Consider the following 26,051-nt stretch of genomic DNA (forward strand, 5'->3'; position numbering starts at 1 on the left):
TGGGGAAAGGATTCCCTATTTAATAAATGGTGTTGGGAAAACTGGCTAGCCATATGCAAAAAACTGAAACTGGACTCCTTCCTTACAGCTTATACAAAAATTAACTCAAGATGGATTAAAGACTTAAACATAAGACCTAAAACCATAAAAACCCTAGAAGAAAACCTAGGACATTCAGGACATAGGCATGGGCAAAGAACTTCATGTATAAAACATCAAAAGCCATGGCAACAAAAGCCAAAATTGAGAAATGGGATCTAATTAAACTAAAGAGCTTCTACACAGCAAAATAAACTGTCATCAGAGTGAATAGGCAACCAACAGAATGGGAGAAAATTTTTGCAATCTATCCATCTGACAAAGGGCTAATGTCCAGAATCTACAAAGAATTTAAACAAATTTACAAGAAAAAACAACCCCATCAAAAAGTGGGCAAAGGATATGAACAGACACTTCTTGAAAGAAAACATTTATGCAGCCAACAAACATGTGAAAAAAAGCTCATCATCACTGGTCATTAGAGAAATGCAAATCAAAACCACAATGAGATACCATCTCACGCCAGTTAGAATGGCAATTATTAAAAAGTCAGGAAACAACAGATGCTGGAGAGGATGTGGAGAAATAGGAACGCTTTTACACTGTTGGTGGGAGTGTAAATTAGTTCAACCATTGTGGAAGACAGTGTGGCGATTCCTCAAGGATCTAGAACTAGAAATACCATTTGACCCAGCAATCCCATTACTGGGTATATACCCAAAGGATTATAAATCATTCTATAAAGACAAACGCACACGTGTGTTTATTGCGGCACTATCCGCAATAGCAAAGACTTGGAACCCACCCGAATGTCCATCAATGATAGACTGGATAAAGAAAATGTGGCACATACACACCATGGAATACTATGCAGCCATAAAAAAGGATGTGTTCATGTCCTTTGCAGGGACATGGATGAAGCTGGAAACCATCATTCTCAGCAAACTAACACAAGAAGAGAAAACCAAACACTGCATGTTCTCACTCATAAGTGGGAGTTGAACAATGAGAACACATAGACACAGGGAGGGGAACATCACACACTGGGGCCTGTTTGGGGGTGGAGGGCTAGGGGAGGAATAGCATTAGGAGAAATACCTATGTAGGTGATGGGTTGATGGGAGGCAGCACCATGGCATGTGTAACAAACCTGCACGTTCTTTACATGTACCCCAGAACTTAAAGTATAATTTTAAAAAAAGAAAAAAATTAGGATATAGAGGGAACAAACATCATTGAAAAATTTGGCTATCTAGGACAGCCACTTCCCTAGAATGTTTTGAGTGAAATTGAGAAACATATGTGCATTATGAACTGAGCATAGCACAGCTAAAGCTTTGCTAAGTCACTTCATTTTATGAAACTTGTGAAAATAAGAATGGGGAACTTTTTAAAAATTCAGGGTCATTGACAAAGGAGCTTCAGTTGAAATAGTCAGTTTATCCCCTTTTAAAGTTAGGGAGAGATTGGGCTAGGCGCAGTGGCTCACGCCTATAATCCCAGCACCTTGGGAGGCCGAGGCGGGTGGATCACCTGACGTCAGGAGTTGGAGACCAGCCTGGCTAACATGGAGAAACCCTGTCTCTACTAAAAATACAAAAGTTAGCTGGGTGTGGTGGCACACGTCTGTAATTCCAGTAACTCGGGAGGCTGAGGCAGGAGAATCGCTTGAACCTGAGAGGCAAAGGTTTCAGTGAGCCAAGATCACCCCACTGCACTCCAGCCTGGCTGAGGGAGGGAGACTCTGTCTCAAAAAAACAAAAACAACAAAAACAAAAAAACAGTTAGGGAGATTGGGAAGCCAAGGTGGGTGGATCACTTGAGGCCAGGAGTTTGAGACCAGCCTGGCCAACATGGCAAAACCGCCTGTACAAAAAATACAAAAATTAGCTGGGCGTGGTGATGTGCGCCTATGGTCCAGCTTTTTGGTAGGCTGAGGCACAAGAATTGCTTGAACCCAGGAGATGGAGGTTGCAGTGAGCTGAGATCATACCACTGCATTCCAGGTTGGGTTACAGAGCAAGACCCTGTTTCAAAAAAAAAGTAAAAATAAAAATAAAGTTGGGGAGAGAGATTGTAACACTTAAGTTAACAGATAGCACAGATTGTACTTCATTTTGATCTCCATGTCTTTAGGGAGGAAGGGCAGCTGGGAAGGAATGAGGAAGGGAGAAGCAAAGGTGAGTGGCAGAAGATGAGTGGAGATTACAGTAGGCCAGGAGGGGTTGGGGGGAAGGGAGGATGGAGAAGGACGGGGTAGGTTTCCAGAGGGGAGCTCAGGGAGAGAGACAGGGTGGGGCTGTGAGTTTCCACACCTGACTGGCTGCAAAGTGTTAAAATCAAAGTTACATCCATCTGGCCAGGATGCTGGTCATCTGGCTGCACATGCAGAGTGAGGGGTCTCTGTGGACCCCTCTTATAGTACCCGTCGTGCAGCATATTCTCCAGATAGGCTGGGACCTCTGGTCTCAAGTACAGAGGAGGTGCTACCTCCTCTTAGTTCCCTCCTTAGATGGGGGTCCCAATTCCAAGTGAGCCCATGCAGGGACAGCAGTAGCAGTGTGAGCCTGTGGAAGTGGAGGATGCCTGTCCCACCTAATGGCATTCAGATTCCCAGTGTTCGCAAAACCCTGTGCTGGTTTGTGACTCCTGATTCCAACCTTTAGCGTAACAATTCTCATGTGGAGGGGCTGCCAGAATGAGCTGAGTGTGTGTGTGGGAGGAGTTCAAACCAGCCTCCATGTTCTGAAATGTCCCCCCTCTGACCCTGTTGCTCCACTGCTCCCACCCCCAGTCTGGATTAAGTGCCTCCTCTGGGGTGCCAAAATATCCAGGCCATCTCATTACCTCAACCACATTGTATGATAATCTGTGGAACTCTGGGTTCATCTCGGCCATCAGTCAGCCCCTGGAGGCAGGAGTTATATTTTATCTACTCCTCTACCCCCAGGGCCTGGCACACAGTAGTTTATTGAATGAAGTGGGGTCCATGTGTGGCCCCCGGCTCATAGTGCACATATGAGAGCCTGGTGAAAGGTTGGCTTCAGTGCCCCTCCCTACCTGTTAGTCGTCTGGACAGACCACACAGGGCAATGGTCTTCAGATGGCCCCTGGGAAGATGCTGGATATTCTCTAGGAGAGCAAGGAGGGCCAGAAGGGCTCCTCACTTTAGCATATGAGTGCTATATAGGGAAGACCCTGGGAGCCTGATTACCCAGTGTAGAGGAGGGCTGGGGAGTGCTGCAGAGTAAGGGAGGGGCCTAAGTGACTGTCAGGGGCAACCAAGGGCCATAGAGCAGGTGGAGCACCAGACAGGTGCTGGGAGGTGAGATGCTGTAACAACAGCCCAGGTGACCTGATCAACTCTTTGTCTTGTGGGCCTGGTTAGCAAGAATGTGCTTGTGCGTCAGGAGGACCATCTATTTCAGGGATGACAAAACTGCTTCTGGCCCTTTGAGCCCTCAGGCTTGGCCTGGAGCTGGTGTCCTCACAGCCCCACACTCTGCTGGCTCCTTGGCAGGAGTGTGCTTCTGCCAGGTGCAAGTGTGGGTGGGGGAAGGAGGGGGTGTGCCAGCTGTGGCCTAGCAAATGCTGGTGCCCCAGGGGCTAGTGTAAGGTGCAGCAGGTGAGACAGTGGACAGACAGACCTTGGCCCATCAGAAGGAAGTGCTTTCTAACAGGGGCACCAGATCAGTTTTGTTCACACACACACTCATAGACACACTCATTCACTGTATTAGTTTGCACTTCTATAAAAATACCTGAGACTGGTAATTTATAAAGAAATGAGGTATAATTGGCTCATAGTTCTGCAGGCCGTACAGGAAGCATGGCAGCATCTGCTTCTGAGAAAGCCTCAGGGAACTTTGACTCATGGTGAAGGCAAAGTAGAAGCAGCCGTCTTACATGGTGGGAGCAGGAGGAAGAGGCAGCGAGGGTGGGTAGGGGAAGGTGCTGCACACTTTTAAATGCCCAGATCTCATGAAAACTCTATCACTAGAACAGCACCAAGGAGATGGTGCTAAACCATTCATGAAGGATCTACCCCCATGATCCAATCACCTCCCACCAGGCCCCACCTCCAACACTGGGGATTACAATTGCACATGAGATTTGGGCAGAGACATGGATGAAAACCATGTCACGCACCCTCTGACACTTACACCCACACACCCAGTCACTCAGCTCCAACCCTCTGCCTTTACTGGCTGGGCCTTGGTTGTATAGAATGGATGCTAGATTTAGGCCTAGGGGAGGTAGAATTTCTAAAACGGCCCTCGCAGATGTCCCTCCTTAATCTCCAGATGCGGTGAATAAGATGAGTGAATATTATCACTCCTGTGATGATGTTATGGAATATGGCACAACTGACCTTAAGATGGGGGTTTATTGGTAGGTCTGATTTAATCCCATGAGCCCTTAAAAATAGAGAGCTTTCGGCCAGGCGCGGTGGCTCACTTCTGAGAGTAGGAGGAGAGGGCAGAGAGAGTCAAAGCAACAGCACAATGACCACTCTTGGCTTTGGAGATGAAGGGGGCTATGTGCAGGGATTGGCGTGAGGTCAGTAGGAGTTGAGAGTGACCCCTGGTCAAAGCCAGCAAGCAGCCTGGGACTTCAGCCTTTTGGCCACTAGACCTGAATTCTGCCAACAACTGGAATGAACTTGGAAGTGAATTCTTTCCCAGAACCTCCAGACAAGAGCACAGTGTGGCTAACATCTTGATTTTGGCCTTTTGATACCCTGAGCATAGAGCCCAGCCAAGCCCACCCAGACTTCTCACCTATAGAACTGTGAGCTAATAAATGGCTGTTGTTTTAAGCCATCAAGTTTGTGGCAATTTGTTCTGCAGCAATAGAAAACAAATCCAGGGTCATCCTTGGGCTCCACACAGCTTTTCCAATTTCCTGAGATACAAGCTGTGGTTAACTTCCAGTTCTTCCAAGTCCAAGGGGAGTGAGCCCTGAGGAGTTAGCCCGTCTGTGGCTAAACCTATCCCTCGTGCCTGCAAAGTCTGAGCTCCCGGCCTGCAGATTCTCATATGTGACAATCTGGAGCTCATCTGAAGACCAAGGTTGTCACCATAATGGATATCCCCAGGAAGGAGAATTCTTTGGGCACCAGTTTGTGGGGACTAACTTCCTCACTGGGGCAGAAGAACATTCCCAGGATAAGCCTGGTAGGCCGTTGGCTTAGGCAGCCTCCCAGCATTTGGGTTGTAGTGTTTGTGTGTGTGTGTTTTAACCTTTCTTAGCTGTTGCTCACCTTAGATGTCACCTGTTGCTTCTTGTTGGTAGGGCCAGACCTCAGGCAGCCTTGGCTGAGGCAATTGGGGGTGAGGTTGCATGGAAATAAAAACAGTGACCTGGCAGGCATTTGAGTGACACAGAAATCAGAATCTCATGCGTCTCAGCTGAGGTCAGAATGTGTTGGGGAGCCCGAAGTAATGGCTCTTCCTCTGGGTGTGAACATCCAAAAGATGCCAAAGGGAGAACCTCATCCTCAAGGTGAATCTGCCTGTGAGGAGTGACTGACAAGGTGGCATCCCTGGGGCAGGATGCTTGACTGAGCTCCATTTGATGGAGGACAGACCAGGGAAAGCTGAGGCTGGGGGCTCCCAGGGCTCAGGTTGAGTTTCCCAAAGCAGCCCAGTGTGTCTCTTAGCAAGACCAGAGGCAAGGGGAAGGGGAATTCCTGAAAAGGAGCCACCTCTGTCTTTCAGGTTAAAATAACCTTGTCCCAAAGATGTGATAACACGATGTAGGCAGGTGAGAACCAGAGGACCATGGCAAGCACTGGGTGTGTAAACACAGGAGGAAAACTGTGGTTCTTGAAAACTCGGCAGTGAGGAGACCTGGCCACAGGCCAAGAGGAGGAGAGCTGCTTCCAGGTGAGCCCTGAAACCTATTTGGGGATCAACCGATTTCTCCAGGCCTGTAGGTATCACACTAGTACCTGGAGAGAAAAAGGGCTCTGGTGGGTCACAGTTGTTACTGAGTCCTTGCTGGTGGCTGTGGTTGTGGTAGAATAAGCACTTAGGAAGCTACTGGGCCTGTGGCACAAGGTAGGGCAGGTAGTCAACTGGTTTCTGGCATTGGGCACTGTGGGCTGGCACTGTGGGGAGGCCGGGTTCCACTGGAGGCAGGAAGAAACATGAGGTGGGAGAAGAGTACTGATGGCCTCATCTTAATGCTGGGTAATTCTCTTCCTGCAGAAGAGACTTGCAGTGACATCATCTGATGTCTATTTCATGAATGAGGAAGGTGGAGTCATCACAAATCAGCCTTGCAAATAAGCATGGGCTTGTGGCAATTTAAACCAACCTTGGGCCCAAGAGCCAGTGTACTCATCTTTTGGTGCCAAGGCAACAGGTCCAGAGGGACCTGCATTTGGTACTGATCAATCCCTCTCCCCAAACAGAGGTACATATCTGTGCTTGCTCCAGCAGCGGCAGCCAGGATGGCACACGGCAGGCTAGAGGAAGGAGCAGCAGGGGTGGAGGCTGGATGGAGCAGCCACTGTGCCGTGTGACTTTGTGCCAGCCCTTTCCCATCTCTGGGAAAGTGTCTGTGAGAAGCAGGCTGATCTTATAGATGTCCTTGGCACCCAGTAGGTCTGCTGCCAGCCATGGGGCCTATGATGCCTGTAAGCTTGGATGGCGGTCGCTAGTCCACAGGGGTCCTGAGCACTCTCTCTACTCCTTCTTTGTAAAACAAGGAGATTGGACTGATTAAGCATCCTGTCTCTTCTGGCTCCAATGCCCCAAATGTCTGTGTGAAATGCAGTGTGCTTGTCTCTCTGTGACCCTATTCCCGGTCCTTTCTGAGACTGTTCATATGTTGGGACTGAGAGTTTGTGTTATCTGAAGCTAGCATGCTGTCCACACTGTGGGGAAAGCCCACATGATTTGCTATTGTCCTCCCCTCTAGTGCCTGTGGTTTTAGAGCCCATGCAGTGTGGTCTGCCATTTGTCTGTCTGTCTCCTGGGACATTTGCCTGCTTTAATCTTCTGTGGGCTGTGCAAACAGCCCTGAGTGGTGCATGGTGACCACAGGTAGGGGTGTCTGGAGGGCTGTGTTCCATCTCATGCAGACATGTGTAAGAGGAAGGCATGAATAATTAGAAACTTCTTAATGGTAGGGCCAGCACCAGTGATTAATCATAGCAAAATTCTCCTGCCACACACACAGCAGAGTCTTTATCACTCGCCCCAATTAGCTGCTGATGTCTCCCACTTTTCCTTGTCCTTGGCTCTTAGAAAGAAAAGTTTCAAGATGATTCGGTCCCAGTCCCTGTCTCTGCAAATGCCGACACAGCAAGATTGGAAGGGCCCCCCGGCAGCCAGTCCGGCCATGTCTCCCACAACCCCTGTGGTCACTGGAGCCACTTCCCAGCCCACGCCAGCACCCTATGCCATGCCTGAGTTCCAGCGGGTCACCATCAGCGGAGATTACTGTGCCGGGGTAAGGCGTCGGTGGGAGTGTTGAATGTGCCTTGCATACAGAGGCCGGGGCCCCATGGGCCACAGGGTCGTGCCCACCTCTGGAGCCTGGTCCTGTCCACGGGTGTCTGGGAGAAGGCAAAGAGGAGGCACAGGAGGCAAGGAGGGTCCTAGCAGAGGTTGTGGGGTGTGGGTGTGGTGTCTCAGTGGCTGCCTGTTCCCTGTGAGGAGGGCCTTGGGGTGCAGGCTGGCACACTGTGTCTGTGGCTTGTAACTTCCACATGTTCTCTAAGTCTAGAAAGCTGGAATTGGTCCCTGTAGCCCGATGAGAAAGGTGCCAGCTTGGGCCTTTCAGTGTTGCCAAATGTTTAGTAGATTCAAAGTAATGATACTGAACGGTTTGTGTGAAATTAGTTGTTGCTAAATCATCTCTTCTTACATGTAGGTTCAGTACCCTTAAATATAGGCTAGATCCCCCCAGCTGGGAAGAGAGAATCTTGTTTAGAAATTGAGCAAATTGGTTTACACTAAGTGAGTTAATGCAGTCACTGAAAATGTGCTAATTTTACCTGATTGGATGATGCATTTTTTATGCATGCCTACTTCTGGGAGAGAAATATCACTGAGTTAGTGCCCTGGCCCCAACTCACTACTTAACGCCTCAGTTGGCTTCGTTAGTCTCTCTTTTTAACAGTAGCTGAGAAAATATGGTGAATCCGAGACAGCAATGCAACTTATTGCTCTTCCTATAAAATATACCCTAGCTTTCAAAAATTTTTTGGTTATATGTAATGGAGAACACTTGCATATGGTACAAAATTTAAAAGATACAAAAATGGTATCAATTCAGCCACCCATTCTCCTCCTCAGAGGCAACCATTGGTTTTGGTTTCTTATGTATTCTCACATATATGATCTATGTACCTACAATTATTTATGCATACATAGTTTATTTACTTATTTTTATAAAAATCGTAGTTTACAATCTACATTATACTGCATCTTGCATTTTCCACTTAACAATACATCTTAAAGATAATGCCATATCAATATATACATAACTTCTTTGTCCTTTTAAAAAATATGTACATAGTATTCCTTTGTGAGGATGTGTCATAGTTTATTTTAATTAAGTTCCCATGGTTGGGAGTTTAGATTGGATTGAGAAAAATGCAGGCCTTGTCTGGAGATTAGCATCTTGACCATGAGTCTTTGGTGTTCACCCAGCCTCAGGCAGGTGGGCAGAGCATTGGAAAGCAAGAGTCGAGGTGGGCCGACCACCAGCTGAACAGGAGGACATCAGCCCGTAGCATGTACTAACATGTACTAGCTTCTTTCTCCTAGTCTCCTGGCTGGCACAGAGTAGTACATGGAGCACCTGAACTGGGCAATTGGTCCTCAGAAAGCTAAGTGTCCATGAGAGGCAGGCTGATCTTGCAGATCTCCTTGGCACGCAGTAGGTCTGCTGCCAGCCATGGGTCCTGTGATGCCTATAAATTTGGCTAGTGGCTACTAGTCCACAGGGGTCCTGAGCATCCTCTCTGATGTCCTTAGCCATGGCCTGAGCCCCTGTCATGCTGAGTCCATTGGTTGCCCAGGGAAAGTGTTTGGCTTTGTTGTTGGCAGGGACGTATTTTTGTCTAAGATGTCTGTGTCTGCTCACCTATTCCTGCTGCTCTCAGAAGCCATCCACTGGAAGGTATAAAAGGAATTCACATACCCTATGGGGACATTTGGAGGCAGGAAAGGAGAATCTACCACTGTAACAAAAAGCAAGAAGTAGTATTGAGTAAAAGTATAAAAACATGCATAGGAAAAATATATTCAGACTTCTTTCCTCTGAGGATGGGGTAGGGAGGAGGGTAGAGTTTTAGCTGTATCTGTGATGATTTATTTCTTTAAACTTGTGAGAAATTTGAAAGAATTATGCTAAATATTAATATTGTCAGCTCTAGAAGGTAGATTATATTATCTTTGGTGCCTGTGTGTATGTTTAAAATATTGCAAAATTAAAAATGATGATTTTATTAAAGCAGAGGGGAACACTTTCAGGCCCCAGCCCTCCCTCCTCTGGGCTATACCAGCATGTGGTGCTTCCCTCTGCTGCACCCCTTACCCCGCATTGTGTCTGTTTGGCCACTTGTCTCCCCAAGCATTTTTCTGTGATTCTCATCCTTCCCAAACAGACTAAGATTAATGAGCCTGTTGGAAGGTGGGAATTTATCTCATTCATCTTTGAATATGAGGCTGCTCTGGTAAAGCAGAACATCCTTAGACTTTGGGGCTCAATCAGGTTAGAGTCTGAAATTTGACTTTGTAGCTTCCTGGCAAGTGATTTATCCTCCCTGGGCCTCAGTTTTCCCATTTGCAAAATGGGTTGCAGTAAGGAGCAAAATGAAATCTATGGAAAGGTCTGGCACATAACACATGACAATGGGTCTTGTTGCCTGGATGAGTTGGGTGATTAACAGATTTAATCAGAAGTGTGGGGTTGGCAAAGAAGCAGGCTGAGCATGCAGAATTTGCTTTTGCTTTTTGATTTGTTTCAACATATGAAGGACACATGAATTTTATCAACTGAAAATGATGGCACTCATCACCTTCAGGGGTAGGACTCAGGCTTTGTCCCTTCATGGGCCTGGTGCAAAAACAGACTTTTGGCTTAATTAGCTGAATGTGAAACCAGCTTCTGGGTGTGCTGGCTGGAGCACTCATCTCTCTTCCAACGCCCCTCACTCCTCCTGTGTCTCCTGTGTTGGGGTTCTCCAAGACCATTCCCAGGTTGGATGATTCACCAGGAGGACTCATAGGACTCTGCATATAGCTGTACTTACAGCTTTCATTTATTACAGTGAAAGGATACAGAGCAAATCAGCAAAGGGAGAGATACATGGAAGATACGAGGTGCAAGCTTCCAAGGTCCTCTCCCAGCGGAGTCATCAGAACTTACCGAATACCTTCAGCATCACATTGTGACAGCACACGTGGGAAGTGTTGTTTACCAGGGAAGCGCATGAGAGATTCCGTGCCCAGGGCTTTCACTGAGGCTGGTCACACATCTGCATAGCAGATCTCAAATTCCAGGCTCCCAGAAGGAAAGCAGGTGTCCAACATGAACCATATTGTTTGCACAAGTAGTTTAGGTGCAATGAACCACTCTTACTAGTCAGGGAGTGGTGAGAACCCTCCTGAAATCCAGGTTCCCAGATACCAGGCAAGGGCCAGTCTTACAAGCACATCTTTCCAAGGATGGCAGTCTCAGGCCTGCTGTGTGAACCCTTTCCTGCCTGCCTCCCTTCTGCAGATCACTTTGGAGGACTACGAGCAGGCAGCCAAGAGCCTGGCCAAGGCCCTAATGATCCGGGAGAAATATGCAAGGCTCGCCTACCACCGCTTCCCGCGGATCACATCCCAGTACCTGGGTCATCCGCAGGCAGATACTACACCTCCGAAAGAGGGCCTTCCAGGTACGGCGCTCTGGCTGGAGGTTGGGTCCCAACTGGGGGGGACCGAGAGCTACTCGGGCTTTTTGCTGGCTTGATCTATTTCCCCTGATGGTATTTTAAGAGGACAGTGTTCTTGCATTGACTTCTCCCACACTGATGTTTGATGGTTCCCCCAAGGATTGATTGTATGTGTACTGTATGCCTCACCTGTGAAGAGCTGAACTGTTGAAGTTAAGAGAGAGAAGTGAAAGACAGTCCTTGTTCTTAGGAGTCCATCAGGGAGACAGGCAGTCTCATGTGGGATTTTTTTTTTTTTTTTTTTTTTTGAGATAGGGTCTTGCTCTGTTGCTCAGGCTGGCATGCAGTGGTGCAATCACTGCTCACTGCAGCCTTAATCTCCTGGGATCAAGCAATCCTACCACCTCAGCTTCTCGAGTAGCTGGTATCCAAAGGCACACACCACCACACCCAGCTAATTAAAAAAATATTATTATGTTTTGTAGAGATAGGGGTCTTACCATGTTGCCCAGGCTGGTCTCAAACTCCTGGACTCAAGTGATCCTCCTGCCCTGGCCTCCCAAAGTGCTGGGATTATAGACGTGAGCCACTGCGCCTGGCCTCATGTGGCATATTTAAAAGAATACAGACAGTAAATACCAAATTGGTGGTAGGGTGGATTGGGGAGGGAGCAGGAACAGAGGGCATGTTCCCTGGGAAGATGATGTAGGCTCTGGTGTCAAACACAGCTGCATTTGTATCTGGCCTCCATCAATTTCTTGGGATTTGGGGAAAGATATTTCTCTAAGCCTCACTTTGTAAAATGTAATCTATAAAATGGAAATGCAAATAATATCTATCTCCAAGAGCTGTCGTGAGGATTAAACAGGAGAATACATTTCAAGTACTCAGTTCAGTTCTGGCATCTAGTGAGTATTCAGTAAGTGGTAGCTGCATTTATGCTGCCGAGTTCAGGGAAGGGGAGATCCGAGAGGTCTGGGTGGTTTCCTCATGAAGCCTCACCGTGAAGGACCTAACAGCAGCAGGGGCGGTAATGAGGACAATAGGAAACCCCACTCCTGAAAGTTGGTGGTAGGGGGACACATAAGGGCCCTGGTGATCTCCATCAGTGCCTGGGACCCTGGCTGCCTCTGGGGGTAGCTGGTGGTGCCAAGTTGCCCCAGTCTCTGGCTCCCTTGAATTTCAAGTCCTGTACTTTGAACATCTGGGGCCCTAGGTAAATTTCAGCCCTTTGAGTCCATTTCCCTATCTGAGGGAAGTGGATCCTACCATCTCAGTTTTGGCAAAGACAGACAGAAATGACTGTCAAATGTGTACTTTACGTGGACAGAGGACCCCCGTGTTCTGGGCATGAGTATGGGGAAGAGGAGCAACTTCCGAGTGTGCAGGCTGTAGCTTTACCTGGAGCTTGAACTGCCTGCATCTCACAGACTGCTGCATGCATTAGGGCCTCCTGAGCTGGCCTGTGACCATACCTGATGGGGCACGTCCCTCTCCACCTCTGCCTGCATCAGCCCCTTTGTGGCTCCTTACATGTACTCTAGGGATGGTCTGTTCCTTCCAAGCACGGATGGAGGAGGCCCAGGCAGGTCACTCTGCCTTGGCAACTTCCTTTGATGCAGATCTTGAGGTTTGCTCCTGCCTATGCCGGCAGCTGAGCAGCTGATCCTGGATGGTGCCGACTGAGCTGCATGGAGTTGAAGCCTCCAGCTCTACTAATATTTAGCATCAATACATTCCTTAGGGACAGAGTTTATCAAGAGTCAGGAAAACTAATTATGAGAATAATAAGAATAATATCCTATAATTCATTATTTGTAGTGCATTACTCTTTATGAAGAATTTTCCTATACACACTATTGCAACCCTCACAGCAGCCAGTTAAGGCAGGGGGTGTTATCTTCAGATGAGGAGATAGGCTCAGAGAGGTAAAGGAGTTTGCTGAAAGTCTCACAGCAGGGAAATTGCATAGAGGAGTTTTCTGCCTCCTGTTGGCTAATTCTAACCTTAACCTATAGTGGTGGGGAGCAGATGGCTTTATCACTGGCATTCCCCGCTCTGAGAGAGACAAGTTCCCTATCCTTTGCTCCTTTGGGGAGGGAGTAGCTTCTTTAGCCCCTCAGCTGGCCTGGCCCAGGACACTTATTCCCACTGGGCAGTCCAGGTGCAATCTGTTCTCTTCCTGGGAGAAGATACCGCTGCCCTTCTTAATATTCCTGGGATCTCTGAAGTGCTGAGGAAAATGAAGCCCATTTCAGTTAAATTTTAAAAAATTGTTGAAGTGCTAGCCATGTGCCAGGGACTGTTCTAGACACGTAGCAGTAAACAGCACAAATTAAAGTCTCTGCCTGCATGGAGTTTCTATTGGAGTGGAGAAGATGTCATATCTGAAATAAAGAAGTGACATGGTTTGACATGGTGGTAAGTGCTGGGAAGGAAGCAGGGAAGAGCACATCGGATGCAGGGCCGGTGTGGGGTTGGATTTTGGGCAGGAAGACCAGGGCAGGCCTCCATGTCTTTTGAGCCCATAGAGGGGCACTTTGCCATCCCTCAATCCTGTTTTGCAGACTTCCACCCTCCTCCACTGCCCCAGGAAGACCCCTACTGCCTGGACGATGCACCCCCCAACCTGGATTACTTGGTCCACATGCAGGGGGGCATTCTCTTCGTGTATGATAACAAGAAGATGCTGGAGCGCCAGGAACCGCACAGCCTGCCCTACCCTGACCTGGAGACGTACACGGTGGACATGAGCCACATTCTGGCTCTCATCACTGATGGCCCCACGTAAGCCAGCTTCTCCGCAGCTGCCTCTCTTTGCACAGGTGCTGTTCTGTAGGAAGGAGATAAGAAAGGCCTTACCCCTCTGCCCTGGGGTCCTCTGTACTTAAAGCATCCCAGAAAGAGTGTGGTTTCTCCTTTCCTCAGTGCTTTGTGGGTTTCTGCAACAGTTTTCCTTCATAGACTGGCATAGCCTTAGACTTGGTAGTCCCTGTCCCCACCTCCTTTTCTTTTTGAGACAGCATCTTGCTCTGTTGCCCAGGCTGGGGTGCAGTGGTATGATCTTGGCTCACTGCAGCCTCTGCCTCCTGGGTTGAAATGATTCTCTTGCCTCAGCCTCCCAAGTAGCTGGGACTACAGGCAAGTGTCACCATGGCTAATTTTTATATTTTTAGTAGAGACAGGAGTTTCACCATGTTGCCTAGGCTGGTCTCAAACTCCAGAGCTCAGGTAATACACCCAACTCAGCCTTCCAAAGTGCTGGGATTATGGGTGTAAGCCACCATGCCCGGCCTCCTTGTCCCTTCTGCATGCATAGTGTGGAGCCTCTGCTTGCTGGTGGCCACCCAGGTGCCTCTGAATGTCTGTCATCCGTCTCCCCAGGCAGGACAGCAGCCTTGCAGAGAGTTACCAGCCCAGAGCATATCTGTATTTGGTGAGGAGTGATGAAGACATTGCTTCAGGCCTTGGATTTTCTGGGTTTCTGGAGAGGAGCATGCAGCGAGCCTGGGGAACTTTGCTCATGGGCATGATGCCCCATGATGCTTGTGGGCTTGGCTCCAGCTAACCTGGTGGGCAGCCATCTTTCTGAATTTGGCCCCCTCACTTCTTGGTGGGCACTTAGGCTGATCAGTAATGCCCGGACCCAGTAAGCCTCAGAGTGGCTGTGCTGGGAGTGGGAGTCTGGGTGAGGGGAGGTGCTGGTCATTCCTGAGGACCTTCTCTCTGGTTTTCTGGGAATCCTGTGATGCCAGTCTCCAAAGTGGCATAGTGAGCCCAAGGTTGATGGGCAGCATGACTCTTAGTCCTCCCTGATCTGAGGGCAGGACTAAGGCATGGGAAGGGCAGGGCGGTTCCTCGGAGGCTGTCCTCAGCCAGGTGTGCAGGCAGTGGCTGTCCCATCTAGGGGGTTGTGAGGATCCTGCCTGGGGAGAGAGATTGAGTGAGGCGGCGTTTAAACTCCCTTCTGACTCTGAGGCTGTCCTGTGCTCCATCCACTCTGGGGCTTGTCTGGGCAGATGGCTGACTGTGCCGTTGCAGCACTGACAGATGCTCTTATGGAAGTCTACGTGATTAGATGCCAAGGAAGCTGCTGTTTGTTCTGGGGGCACAAGGAAGCAGGGTAGCATGAATTGTGGTTGAAGGTTCTGTGTGGCTGTGGATGCAGGTGTGTGGCTAGGCACCTGGGCTGGGTGTGGGCTGGTGGTTGGCCACAGCAGTGAGCATCCCCATCCCCAGTGGCCTTTACTGGCTGAGAAATCATAAAAACCCCTTCTCTGAGTTGGTGGGAATCTGGGGGCATCAGTCCTTACAGAGATTTCTGTCTTGGTAACAAATATCCCTACAGTCCCAACCCGCCCATGATGCAAAACATCCTCTTGTCGTGAAGCCTCAGAGTTGAGAGGTCCTTGGGCCATGGCCATTAGGTCAGGGGGCTGGTTCCTCTGCAACCCAAGGCGGGCAGGTCATGCCTTGGAGTTTGACTGTGTTATCAGTCCTCCGGGCAACAAATTCCTTCTTCAAGGAATGACAAGTGGCTGAGGATAGAAAAGAGGAAGGAAAGGAGGGGATGAAGGAGGGAGACCTCCACTGAGCATCCACTGTGCTTGGAGCCAGGCCCTTTCTCAGGCGTAAACCAGTTTAACCCTTACTTCAGCCTTGGGTGTTACCACCTGATATTTACTCATGGGAAATGGAGGCTTGCGGTTAATTCCCTAAACACATAAACTAGAAGTCAAAACACCTGTATGAGGTCCCAGAGCTGGCCTGCTATTGCCCCATCTCCTGACTCTCCACTGACTTTATAGAGTCTGTGGTGTGACTCAACAGTTCAGCAGGGTCTGCAGAAAACCGGAACCTCCTCATTCCACACTGCTTCATCCTGACCCTTCCAGCCAGGGTTGGCCCCTGCAGATGCTGGGGGCCTCCAAACTGGAGAGCTCGATGTGACTTCTGCTCAACTGTGGTCTCTCCCCATCTCCAACTTTCAGGAAAACCTATTGTCACCGACGACTGAACTTTCTGGAATCCAAGTTCAGCCTTCATGAGATGTTAAACGAAATGTCTGAGTTCAAAGAGTTGAAGAGTAACCCCCACCGGGACTTCTATAACGTGAGAAAGGTGCGTTAGGGGCCAGTGTTCACAGCTGCCCTTCCCGGTCCCCCTCCCAGCCCATGGGATGCCCTGAGCCAGTCTGAGGTTTGTCCCCTGTGAGAACGTCAGGGCTCCTGGCTAAGGGCGGCCTTCGTGGCCAGAGGGGTATGAAGTATACATGCAGAAGGAAGATGGGTGAGTTACGTTTGTGTCAGGCTGGGTCTCAGACAGCACTTGAATCACTCTAGGTGGAAACCATTGTACTCATTGTATATCTGTTGGGATGTGCCCTCTTCCTTGGAAAATAGGGCACAGCCTATTAATTGGTCATAAAAGTTGAGCACAGCCTACTTTTAAGGTAGGGTATGTATTAGAGTCATCAAGGAAAGACACAGCTGTAAAGATCTCTTTGGTCCCCTCCTTGTGTCCACGTGTTCTCATTGTTCAGCTCCCTTATGAGTGAGAACATGCAGTGTTTGGTTTCTCTGTTCCTGTGTTAGTTTGCTGAGGATGATGGCTTCCAGCTGGGCTTAATACCTAGGTGATAGGTTGATAGGTGCAGCAAACTACCATGGCACACATTTACCTATGTAACAAACCGGCATGTTCTGCACATGTATCCTGGAACTTAAAGTAAAATAAATAAGCTAATAAAATAAAATTTAAATTCCCTGAAAAAAAAAAATCTCTCTGGAGTTGGGAGTTTGTGGTTTTGCATCCTTCAGGATCATGTGGATTTAAAGAAAAGTCTCTGATATGCTCAGATGTCTGCCTCTCTTCTCCCACCGAGGGGATGGCAGCCTTGCCTGGGGCTCCTGGCAGTCTTCGCCTGCAGGGGCTGCAGCTGTGGTAGGAGTGAAGGTTAAATGATCGTGGCCCCAGCCTTTCTATTCTCTTCTGCTGAAGCGCGGTGCAATGAGGCACAGGGTCAGTGCTAGGCAGGGGGCGTTTGATGGTGAGCAAGAGTCACTTCCTGTCAACCAGGTGGTTTGAGGGAGAGGCCAGAACTGAGCTGACTTAGAGTGAGTAGGAGCTTGCCAGGCAGAGGGTGTGGTAGGGGAATAGAAGTGGTGGCATTCCAGGTAGAGGCACGTGATGTGCAAATGTCAGGAGGGAGGGATGATCTGAGAGAGTCAGAACAGTGCGTTGACGTAACTGCAAGCAGTGCAGTGTGGCTGGAGCTCAGTCATCGGGAGCAGGGAGCAGTGGGTTGTGGGGAGAGTAAGGCTGCAGATATGTGGGGAGGTCCTGGATCATGCAGGGGCTATAGGTTTCCCACAGAAGGCAGGGAGGTGGGCTGGGGTGTGGTGGTGAGCTGGGAGAGAAGCTCCTTGGGGAAGAGTGGGCATCAGGCTTTTCTTGGAGGAGGGATGGCCGAAGCTGAATGGAGTCACAGTGGGGTTGTCATCTCCACAGGAGCTCTGTCTCAGCTGGGACCTCCTGGGGACTTCCTCTTTTTGGGGTCAGCTTTGATAAGGGAGGATAGGCCAGGGGAGGATGTGGCTCCTCTGGGAAAGCCCAGCTCTAGGCTCCCTGACCTCCTGACTGGGAGCACTCAGCAGTGCAGATGGAAGACCATATCTGGAGGCCCTAAGCCCACTTCTGTTACCCGTCAGGGGGTCCAACACAGACTCCCACTTGGATGGGATCAAGAGCTTTAAGAAGGGTTTGGCTTCAGCTCATGCACCCTGAGAGGCTTACGGAAGTGTCTTGGCGATTTCCAGGCAGAAGTGAAAGGTGTTTTAGACACCACTTACGTGGGCACCCTGGCATTTTTACCTTCGAGCACCATTTGTTCCTTCTCTGTGAGCCTTAGGTGTTCAGACAGGTGGATGTCTCTATCACTATGTGAACGCCTCTCAGCCCTGCCAAAAGAACTTCACATGCCTAGCACATGCCCAGGCCCATGTCCAAAGAAACGCCTCTCCCAGCCCGTTGCAGTCCTGTCCCGCGCATACGTGAATGCCCTGGGCTTACCTGCTTCCTGCCGCCTGGGGCCAAGGTGTTCTTACTGACTGTGCTGGCACTGACACTGTTTGCTTCTAAGGTGGGGCCCCCGTGGGTGTTCCTGGGTCTACCAACCACTCTGTGGTCACAACATGAGAAAGAGTCCTGGTGTGGGGCTAGGGTAACAAATCAGAGCCTATCCCCAGGGTTCTCCTGCAGTCTTAGGGTTAATGTTTTCTCTGGACAGAGACGACCTTGATACCTATGACACAGTGGCCTGTTCTTAGGCACCATAGTCAGTCCATAAACATGGGTGCAGGTCTGCTATGAGCCAGGCCTGTGCCCGCCCCTGGGTGCTGCCTACTTGATAGCACTCTCTTTTTTTGTTTTTTTTTTTTTGAGATGAAGTTTTGCTCTTGTCGCTGGAGTGCAGTGGTGCAATCTCGGCTCACTGCAACCTCCACCTCCTGGGTTCAAGCGATTCTCCTGCTTCAGCCTCCCTAGTAGCTGGGATTATAGGTGACTGGCACCACACCTGGCTAATTTTTGTATTTTTAGTAGAAATGGGGTTTTGCCATATTGCCCAGGCTGGTCCTGAACTCCTAGCCTCAGGTGATCTGCCTGCCTTGGCCTCCCAAAGTGCTGAGATTACAGGCATGAGCCACCACACTTGGCCTTGACAGCACTCTCATAGCCTGTACTACGGGGAGGAGAGCTGCTTTCTAAAATCCAGAACGGGCTGGATGGTGGCCTCCATCTGTCTAAAGCGGCTGTTGGTGTCCCGGGGCAGACCAGGGCTGTGGTCTGAGGCAGGAGCTGTGACGTGGCCGTGGATCTGTGTGGGTGGTGTCTGTGAAGGCACCCGTCACATTGCAGCAGGTGAAGGGCTGAGATACCCTGAGGCCCAGCCAGCAGGACTATGTGACCGAGACACTTGTTTTCTATGCAGAAGCAAGGTAGAAGGGCTGAGTGTGTTTGCTGCTTGGGAATTGGGTAGAAATAGGTGATGTCTACTGTGGTTTAAGTGTCATGTTAAGAATAGCAAATAGGTTTTATCTTCTATACTAAACCTGACCAATTAGGGGTAGTTACCAGAGGCCACTCCTAAAGCTTAGTGAAAAGAGTGCTGTCCTCGATGATCGATGCCTGCCATGGTTATGGAAATGGTCAGTGTTGGCTTAGGTCCCAAGTTTGGAAACTCTGCTCTTTGTTTACATCTGAATCTTAGGTGAACATGGGGAATGCACTTAGATCCTCTGGTGAATTGAAAACACTGACCTCCAATGACCTTCAATTATTTTGTTCCTAAAATAATCACCCTTGAGATTCTGAAGTTTGGATGGGGTGCTTCCTGGATTGTCCAGTTGTTTTCCTCATTTATCTTGTGACTCACGGGGGTAAGGATAGGCTGACCCCCCCTGTGGTGTGTCATTGGTAAGCTAGAGAACAGGACCAGAAAGCCCAGAATCCGCTGAGTCATGCCGAGTTCGTTGCACCAAGCTGTGTCCAGCTGAGCTGAGCTAGGCTGACCTTCTCTTGTGCATCCCACGTGAGCCCAGCCTCATCTCTGAGGAGCCTGGATTTTGGGGATGTTTCAGTTTTCTGCTTTGTTTTGTTTCCCCAATGTCCAGTGGTCTGTCTTTCTGGTAAAAATGGCAAGATTAATGGCAGGAAGGACCCTGATGAGTGAGGGCTGTGGCTAATGACATGGACTGGCTGGCATATTGCTCACAGAGGTCCAGTGGATCAAATATCTGGTTTGGCATGACTTGGAGATGCTCAGCCAGCCGTGGACAGCATTCCCTGCCCTGAGGTCAGCCACCTCCTCACCCCAGCCCAGGCTGAGCGCCCAGTCGGCCGCAACAGTAGCTCCAGAGTGTGGTCTAATGGCTGTCAGCAGCCTGGCCTGTGAGGCTGCTGTCGTCCTCCCCGGGAGCTCCCGTAGGTCCCTTGGGCTCAGGGAGGGGGAGCCAGTTTGCCCACAGTGACTTCAGGCCATCCCTCAGCTTAGCTGGGGCTTCATTTCTTAGGGCTTATGGCTGTCCTGTGAGTGAAGCACAGTGAAAAGGGTGAGTGGGGATGAGGGATGGGGACATGGGTAGGATCCAGGTAATATTAGCAGAGCCCTCATCCTAAGATTAATGAAGAGGGTTCAGTAACAGAATCAAATTACATTTTAAAAATCCCTTCTAGCTTCTGTGTATGGAGAATGAATTGAACCAGAGCACAAGAAAAAGGAACAAGACCAGTTAGGAGGTCACTGTGAATTCAGGCCTGAGAATATGCAGGCTTGAACTCCCGTGGTGGCAGTGGGGTTGGAGAATATTGTATGGATTTGACAACCATTGGAAGGCAGAATTGATGAGACTCACTGAGGGAAGGGAGTAGTAGGAAGGCCAAGGATGACTCCCAGTTTTTCAACGTGACCAACTGGATTCAGGACACTCCATTTCCTGGGATTCCAGAATCTGGGAGACAATCATCAGGCTTGAGCTGGGGTCAGAGATGAAGAGTCCACTTTTGGATATATTAAGTTTGAACTGCCTTTGGGTTATCCAGATAGAGATGTCAAGCAGGCAGTAGTATATACAGTTCTGGAGCTTTTGGCTGGTGACATAAATTTGGGAATTGGTATAAGTAAAATAATTAAATACACAGAAATGGAACAGATCACCTTTGGAGAGAGTTTATAGTGAGAGGACAAGAGAGCCCAGGACCAGGCATCAAGAAATTCCATTATTAAGAGGTCTGGTAGTGAGGATGAGCTGACTAAGGAGGCTGAAAAGGAGAGGACAGAGATGCAAGGGGTCAGTCTGGTATCACAGGACTTAGCACGATATAGAGGATGTATTTCGAGATCTTGCTGGGCTCCTTCTGCAAAGGCGCCTTCTGCAAAAAACTGCCTTTCCCTGCAATGTGGGGAGAAGTCTAAGCTGACTGTTCATTTCCACTTTTTAGGATTTGCTCTAAGATCTTTGGCCTTGGGCCCCACGGCTTGAGTCCATATGTTGGCTTAGGGTCACTAGAGTGGCTTCCAGTAGAGTGGCTTCTTCTTGGGAGTTGGACGCCCTGGAGTTTGGGTGAGGTGTAACTAGTCAAGGAAGGGTATGTTTGGGGGTTGGCCTCTAGTGTCTGTTCTCATTCATTCCCACTTGGAGGTTTGCTTTGGGAATGCTCTGAGGGTTCTGAGAGGGATCAATGGGAAGAGTGGGATTTGATGGGCCCTCAGAGTTATCACTGAAACCATGAGAACCTGTCGCACCTCTTAATTTGTTCATTCATTCATCCGTTGGTTCGACTTTGTACTAGGCTCTGGGGTAGGTGCTGAAGACTTAGAGGCATCAAACATGGCCTTTGTCCTTGAGGAGCTCCCAGTCTAGTGAAAGAGTAGACACACAGACATTAGAGTGATCAGGAGGGTCTGCACAGCAATGGGATGCCTGTGCCAGGTTTTGAGGTTGGGCGAGTGAAAGAATATTCAGTTGTGCTTGAAGGAACAAGGTTGGCTCCCAAATGGAGGAGGTTGTGGGAAATTTCTAGGTGGATGAGATGGTGGAGAGAAAGTAGGGCATTCCAGACTGAAGAAACACATAGGCAAAGTGATACAGTGTACTGTACCTCGGTGTCTTGTGTACCCGTAAGTGGTTTGTCATGGCTGTAGCACAGAATGGGGCAGTGGCAAGGCGAGAGTTAAGGCTTGAAATAAGCCTTGAATCCCAGGCCAAGGCACTTGGGCTATATCTTGAGGCTGATGGGCCCACAGGTCATTTGTTGACTGGGGAATGGCCTGATCCAATCTGCATTTTAAAAAGATTTCCTGGTGCCGTAAGGAGGTGGAATGGGCAGCAAGGCTGAAAGGGAGGGATGCCGGTTTCGAAGTCTGAGGAGAAACGCGGAGTGGGATCCAGGCATTGGTGGGGCCGCCCCGATGGCCCACGAGGTGCTGGGGTTCTGTGCACATTAAGGGTTGGATGTCTTAACTCTTGTTGCTAGGGGAGGTGGCCTGACTCGGCCTGGTGGGTGCTGTGTTCCAGGTGGACACGCACATCCATGCGGCTGCCTGCATGAACCAAAAGCATCTGCTGCGCTTCATCAAGCACACGTACCAGACGGAGCCTGACAGGACTGTGGCGGAGAAGCGGGGCCAGAAGATCACCCTGCGGCAGGTGTTTGACAGCCTGCACATGGACCCCTATGACCTCACTGTGGACTCGCTGGATGTCCACGCGGTGAGTGAGCTTCCGCTCCAGTGCTGCCAGCAGACAGCAGCCCTGGCTGGGGACTCAGCCCCCTGGAAAGCCACCGTGATTGTGCTTGCGGGGAGGCGCTATGGAAGCAACTCTTTCTCTTCTGACTAAGAGATCATGTGGCCTCAGAGAATAACAGGTCTGGGGCAGCCATAGGACAGGGAAAGAGGGTGTGTGGCTTGGGGCCCGACAGGTCTAAGCACTAATCCCACTCCTGCCACTTAGGAGTTTTGTGCCCTTAGGCAACTCACAGAAGCTTTTATTTCCTTGCCTATAAAATGGTGACAGCCATGTGCCTTCTTAACTTTAAAAAAAATATTGAAACACTAAATGATGATGTAACTGCTATGGAAAACAGTATGGTAGTTCCTAAGAAAGTTAAGTATAGAATTACCTATGCCTCAGCAATTCTCTTCTAGGTATATACCCAAAAGAACTGAAAGCAGGAACTTGAACAGATACTCACATACCAATGTTCATAGCAGTATTATTCATAGCAGCCAACAGATAGAAACAGCCCGTGTTCATCAACAGATGAATGGGTAAACAAAATGTGGTATATCCATACCATGGAATATCATTCAGCCATAAGAAGGAGTAAAGTACTGATACATGCAACAACCATCAATGAACTTTTCAAAAGATTACACTAAATCGAAGCCAGACTCCAAAGGACAAATATCATGTGATTCCACTGATATAAGGTACCTAGAATAGGCAAATTCATAGAAATAGAAAGGAGAATAGAAGTTACGAGGGGCAGGCGAGAGGAAGGCACGGGGAGTTAGTTTAGTGGGTACAGACTTTGTTTGGGATGATAAAAAAGTTCTGGAAATGGTTAGTGGTGATGGTTGCACACCAGTGTCAATGTACTTAAAGCCACTGGAACTGTACAGTTAAAAATGGTTGAAATGGTAAATGTTGTGTTGTGCATGCTTTACTAGAACAAAAAAAAACCTTTGTTAAACAGAACATTGAATGATATAATATGGAGAAAGTGCTTTACAAAATGTGAGCAGTGATAGGGAATGCTCTGTTATTCAATGGTCCAGCCTCTCTGCTCACTAAGCCAGCTGTGTCCCGAGCTGAGCTGTGGTGACTTGCAGATGGGGCCCCTGCTGTTCCTTCACAGGGGGCCTTACCAAAGGATCCCAGGCTGACCGAGTGAGGATACATGGTCCTGGTTCCCAGGAGTTTCTAAGGTTTCATGCAAGAATTGACATAGAAGATGTCTTTCGGTGTGGCCATACAGAAGGCCATCTCGTAAAGTTCTAGAGAGGGGAATGTGCGTGGTGGCTGCAGAATGATGCATCGATTGGTGTGGTCTCCTCCCGCAGGGCCGGCAGACATTCCACCGCTTTGACAAGTTCAACTCCAAATACAACCCTGTGGGGGCCAGTGAGCTGCGTGACCTGTATTTGAAAACTGAAAACTATCTGGGAGGAGAGTACTTTGCTCGGATGGTCAAGGTGAGTGAACCCTCAGTCTCTCTAAGGCCTCTCAGGTGCCTGCCAACATCTGCCTTCAGAGAGTGGGGGCCCTGTGTGCCCCTGGCTCCTTTCCCTCCCTTTGTCCATCATCAACTCAGGGAAGGGTGAGGTGCCCAGGTGCCCAGTGCTGTGGCCTTCAGAGGGTGGGGGCCTTGTGTGTCCCTGGCCCCTTCCCCTCCCTCTGTCCACCATCAACTCAGGCAAGGGTGAGGTGCCCAGGTGCCCAGTGCTGTGGCCTGGCTGCCTGTTCCAGGCAGTGCTGCATGTGCCAACTGCAGGGAAGAGGAGGGAAGGGTATCCACCTTGGATGAGCTCACAGTACCTGGCCTGTCTTTCCTGTCTCTGCAGCATGAACCTGGCTGGGTGCAGATGAGCTCCATGTGGAGATGCTTCTGCTGTGGCCTGGTTCTGCAGACCCAAGGCCTTCCTCCCCAGAGGGAGCCTCTGCTAAAGTGGAACAAGAGCTTACAGGAGCAGGCAGCCCTGGGGATTTAGATCAGTGCTTCCAGACTGGGAACAAGGTGGCTGGGGGAGCCACAGGACCCTGCTGGTGACGGAGAGTGAGGGTCTCCTATGTAGCTGGGATGCACTGGGGCTGACCCAAGCTCTTCTTGTGCCAGGAGGTTGCCCGGGAGCTGGAGGAGAGCAAGTACCAGTACTCAGAGCCACGGCTCTCCATCTACGGCCGCAGTCCCGAGGAGTGGCCCAACCTGGCCCGCTGGTTCATCCAGCACAAGGTCTACTCTCCCAACATGCGCTGGATCATCCAGGTGCCCCGGATCTAGTAAGTCAGGTGGCCCCGCTATCTGCCTTGTGCCCTACGGAGGTGACAGTCTGTCCCTCGTGGGCTGCTGAATCTGCACTCCTGAGGGGTAGGGCCTGTTCTGGTGCCAGCTTAGGCTTGTCCTTTCCAGGGATTTTTCCATAGAAGGAGTGATGAGCAAAGATGTCTGCACGATACTATAACTCTTTTCTTTTTTTTTGAAACAGAGTCTTACTCTGTCACCCAGGCTCTGAGTGTAGTGGTGTGATCTCGGCTCACTGCAACCTCCACCTCCTTGGTTCAAGCAATTTTTTGCCTCAGCCTGCCCGAGTAGCGGGGATTACAGACACCCACCACCGCGTCTGGCTAATTTTTGTATTTTTAGTAGAGATGGGGTTTCACCATCTTGGCCAGGCTGGTCTTGAACTCCTGATCTCGTGATCCACCTGCCTCAGCCTCCCAAAATGCTGGGATTACAGGTGTGAGCCACTGCATCCGGCCGACACTAGAACTCTTGATCTTTGAAAAATATAGAAGTGCAAAAGCCCTGGGGGAACTACCACCCTCGCCTTCTTCTCATTGTGGGTTGAGGATGGATTGTCCTTTTGGTGAGACCCGGAGTATGGGGAGAGCTGGTAGTGGTCTACATTGCTGGCCCTCTCCCTGGATATCACTCAGATGACTGCTGTCCTCTCCAGGTGGCTGGGCAGGGTGGAGCCCATGGCTCCAGGATGGACTGGGGTATGTGGTTTAGGGAAACAGAGCTGAGTAACAGAATGTTTGGGTCACTGGGAGTTTGAGGACTCATATCTCAGCCTCTTGGTCAGCCAGAATGCCACCATCCCACTCCCAGTGGCTTCTGACTTGAGAAAGTGCTCTGATGGGCGTGGGTAGGTGTGGAGCTTGCAAACCAAGGCAGGGTATTGCAGACATTGCTGGGAGAGGAGGAGAGAGGAGGGATCTGTGTTCAGGCCACATCTGACTTGACTCTGGGTGTTTGATGGGGACACAGGGTGCCTGAGGAAGTGACTGGGGCTGGTCTCTGACAGGGCAGCGGGCTGTTGGATCCACCTGATAAGCGAGTCTTTGCTGTCCCCTAGTGACATATTTAGGTCAAAGAAGCTGCTGCCAAACTTTGGGAAGATGCTGGAGAACATCTTCCTGCCCCTTTTCGAGGCTACAATCAACCCCCAAGATCATCGAGAGCTTCACCTCTTCCTTAAATACGTAAGTGTGGGTGGTACCCCAGGCAGGGCTCGTAGTGGCAGAGGCAGGAATGGATTCGCTGTGAGCTGGGTCAGGTTTGCTCCCGCCCTTCACCGAGGTATCTCAGGTCCTGCCACCTGTGATCCAGGCATGGGGTCACCAGCCCCAAGAAGCTGGATTTCTAAAAAGTCCCCTTCCCCTCAGGGGCAGCTCTGGGAGTCGTGGGTGGCAGGGTGGGGGGGTCTCAGGGCAGGCCTTTCCAGAGAGGAAGGCAACAGTGGACAAAGACTGGGAACTCAGTTCCTGCCAGGTAGGGCTGGAAAGGCTGGATCTAGCCCCCGACAGCACCAAGCAGCAGCCTC

General features: G+C 49.7%; 1 protein-coding gene across 12 annotated transcripts in view; it reads left to right on the plus strand.

The window, feature by feature from the left end:
- The window catches only part of AMPD3 (adenosine monophosphate deaminase 3), a 54,685-nt gene that overhangs the window by 19,195 nt on the left and 9,439 nt on the right, over positions 1 to 26,051 (plus strand). For 11 of the 12 annotated variants that reach the window (XM_017847931.1, XM_017847933.1, XM_017847925.1 and 8 more), the window contains 8 exons: positions 7,296 to 7,500; positions 10,783 to 10,945; positions 13,510 to 13,729; positions 15,934 to 16,063; positions 22,018 to 22,212; positions 23,568 to 23,699; positions 24,341 to 24,504; positions 25,584 to 25,710. In XM_017847931.1, coding sequence (XP_017703420.1) covers positions 7,296 to 7,500; positions 10,783 to 10,945; positions 13,510 to 13,729; positions 15,934 to 16,063; positions 22,018 to 22,212; positions 23,568 to 23,699; positions 24,341 to 24,504; positions 25,584 to 25,710 — 1,336 coding nt within the window. The remainder of the gene's footprint in view (positions 1 to 7,295; positions 7,501 to 10,782; positions 10,946 to 13,509; positions 13,730 to 15,933; positions 16,064 to 22,017; positions 22,213 to 23,567; positions 23,700 to 24,340; positions 24,505 to 25,583; positions 25,711 to 26,051) is intronic. The other variant, XM_017847938.1, reaches the window with a different exon arrangement.

This window comes from Rhinopithecus bieti, unplaced genomic scaffold (genome assembly GCF_001698545.2).
Source record: "Rhinopithecus bieti isolate Rb0 unplaced genomic scaffold, ASM169854v2 scaffold_30862, whole genome shotgun sequence".
NCBI classification, from domain to species: Eukaryota; Metazoa; Chordata; class Mammalia; order Primates; family Cercopithecidae; genus Rhinopithecus; species Rhinopithecus bieti.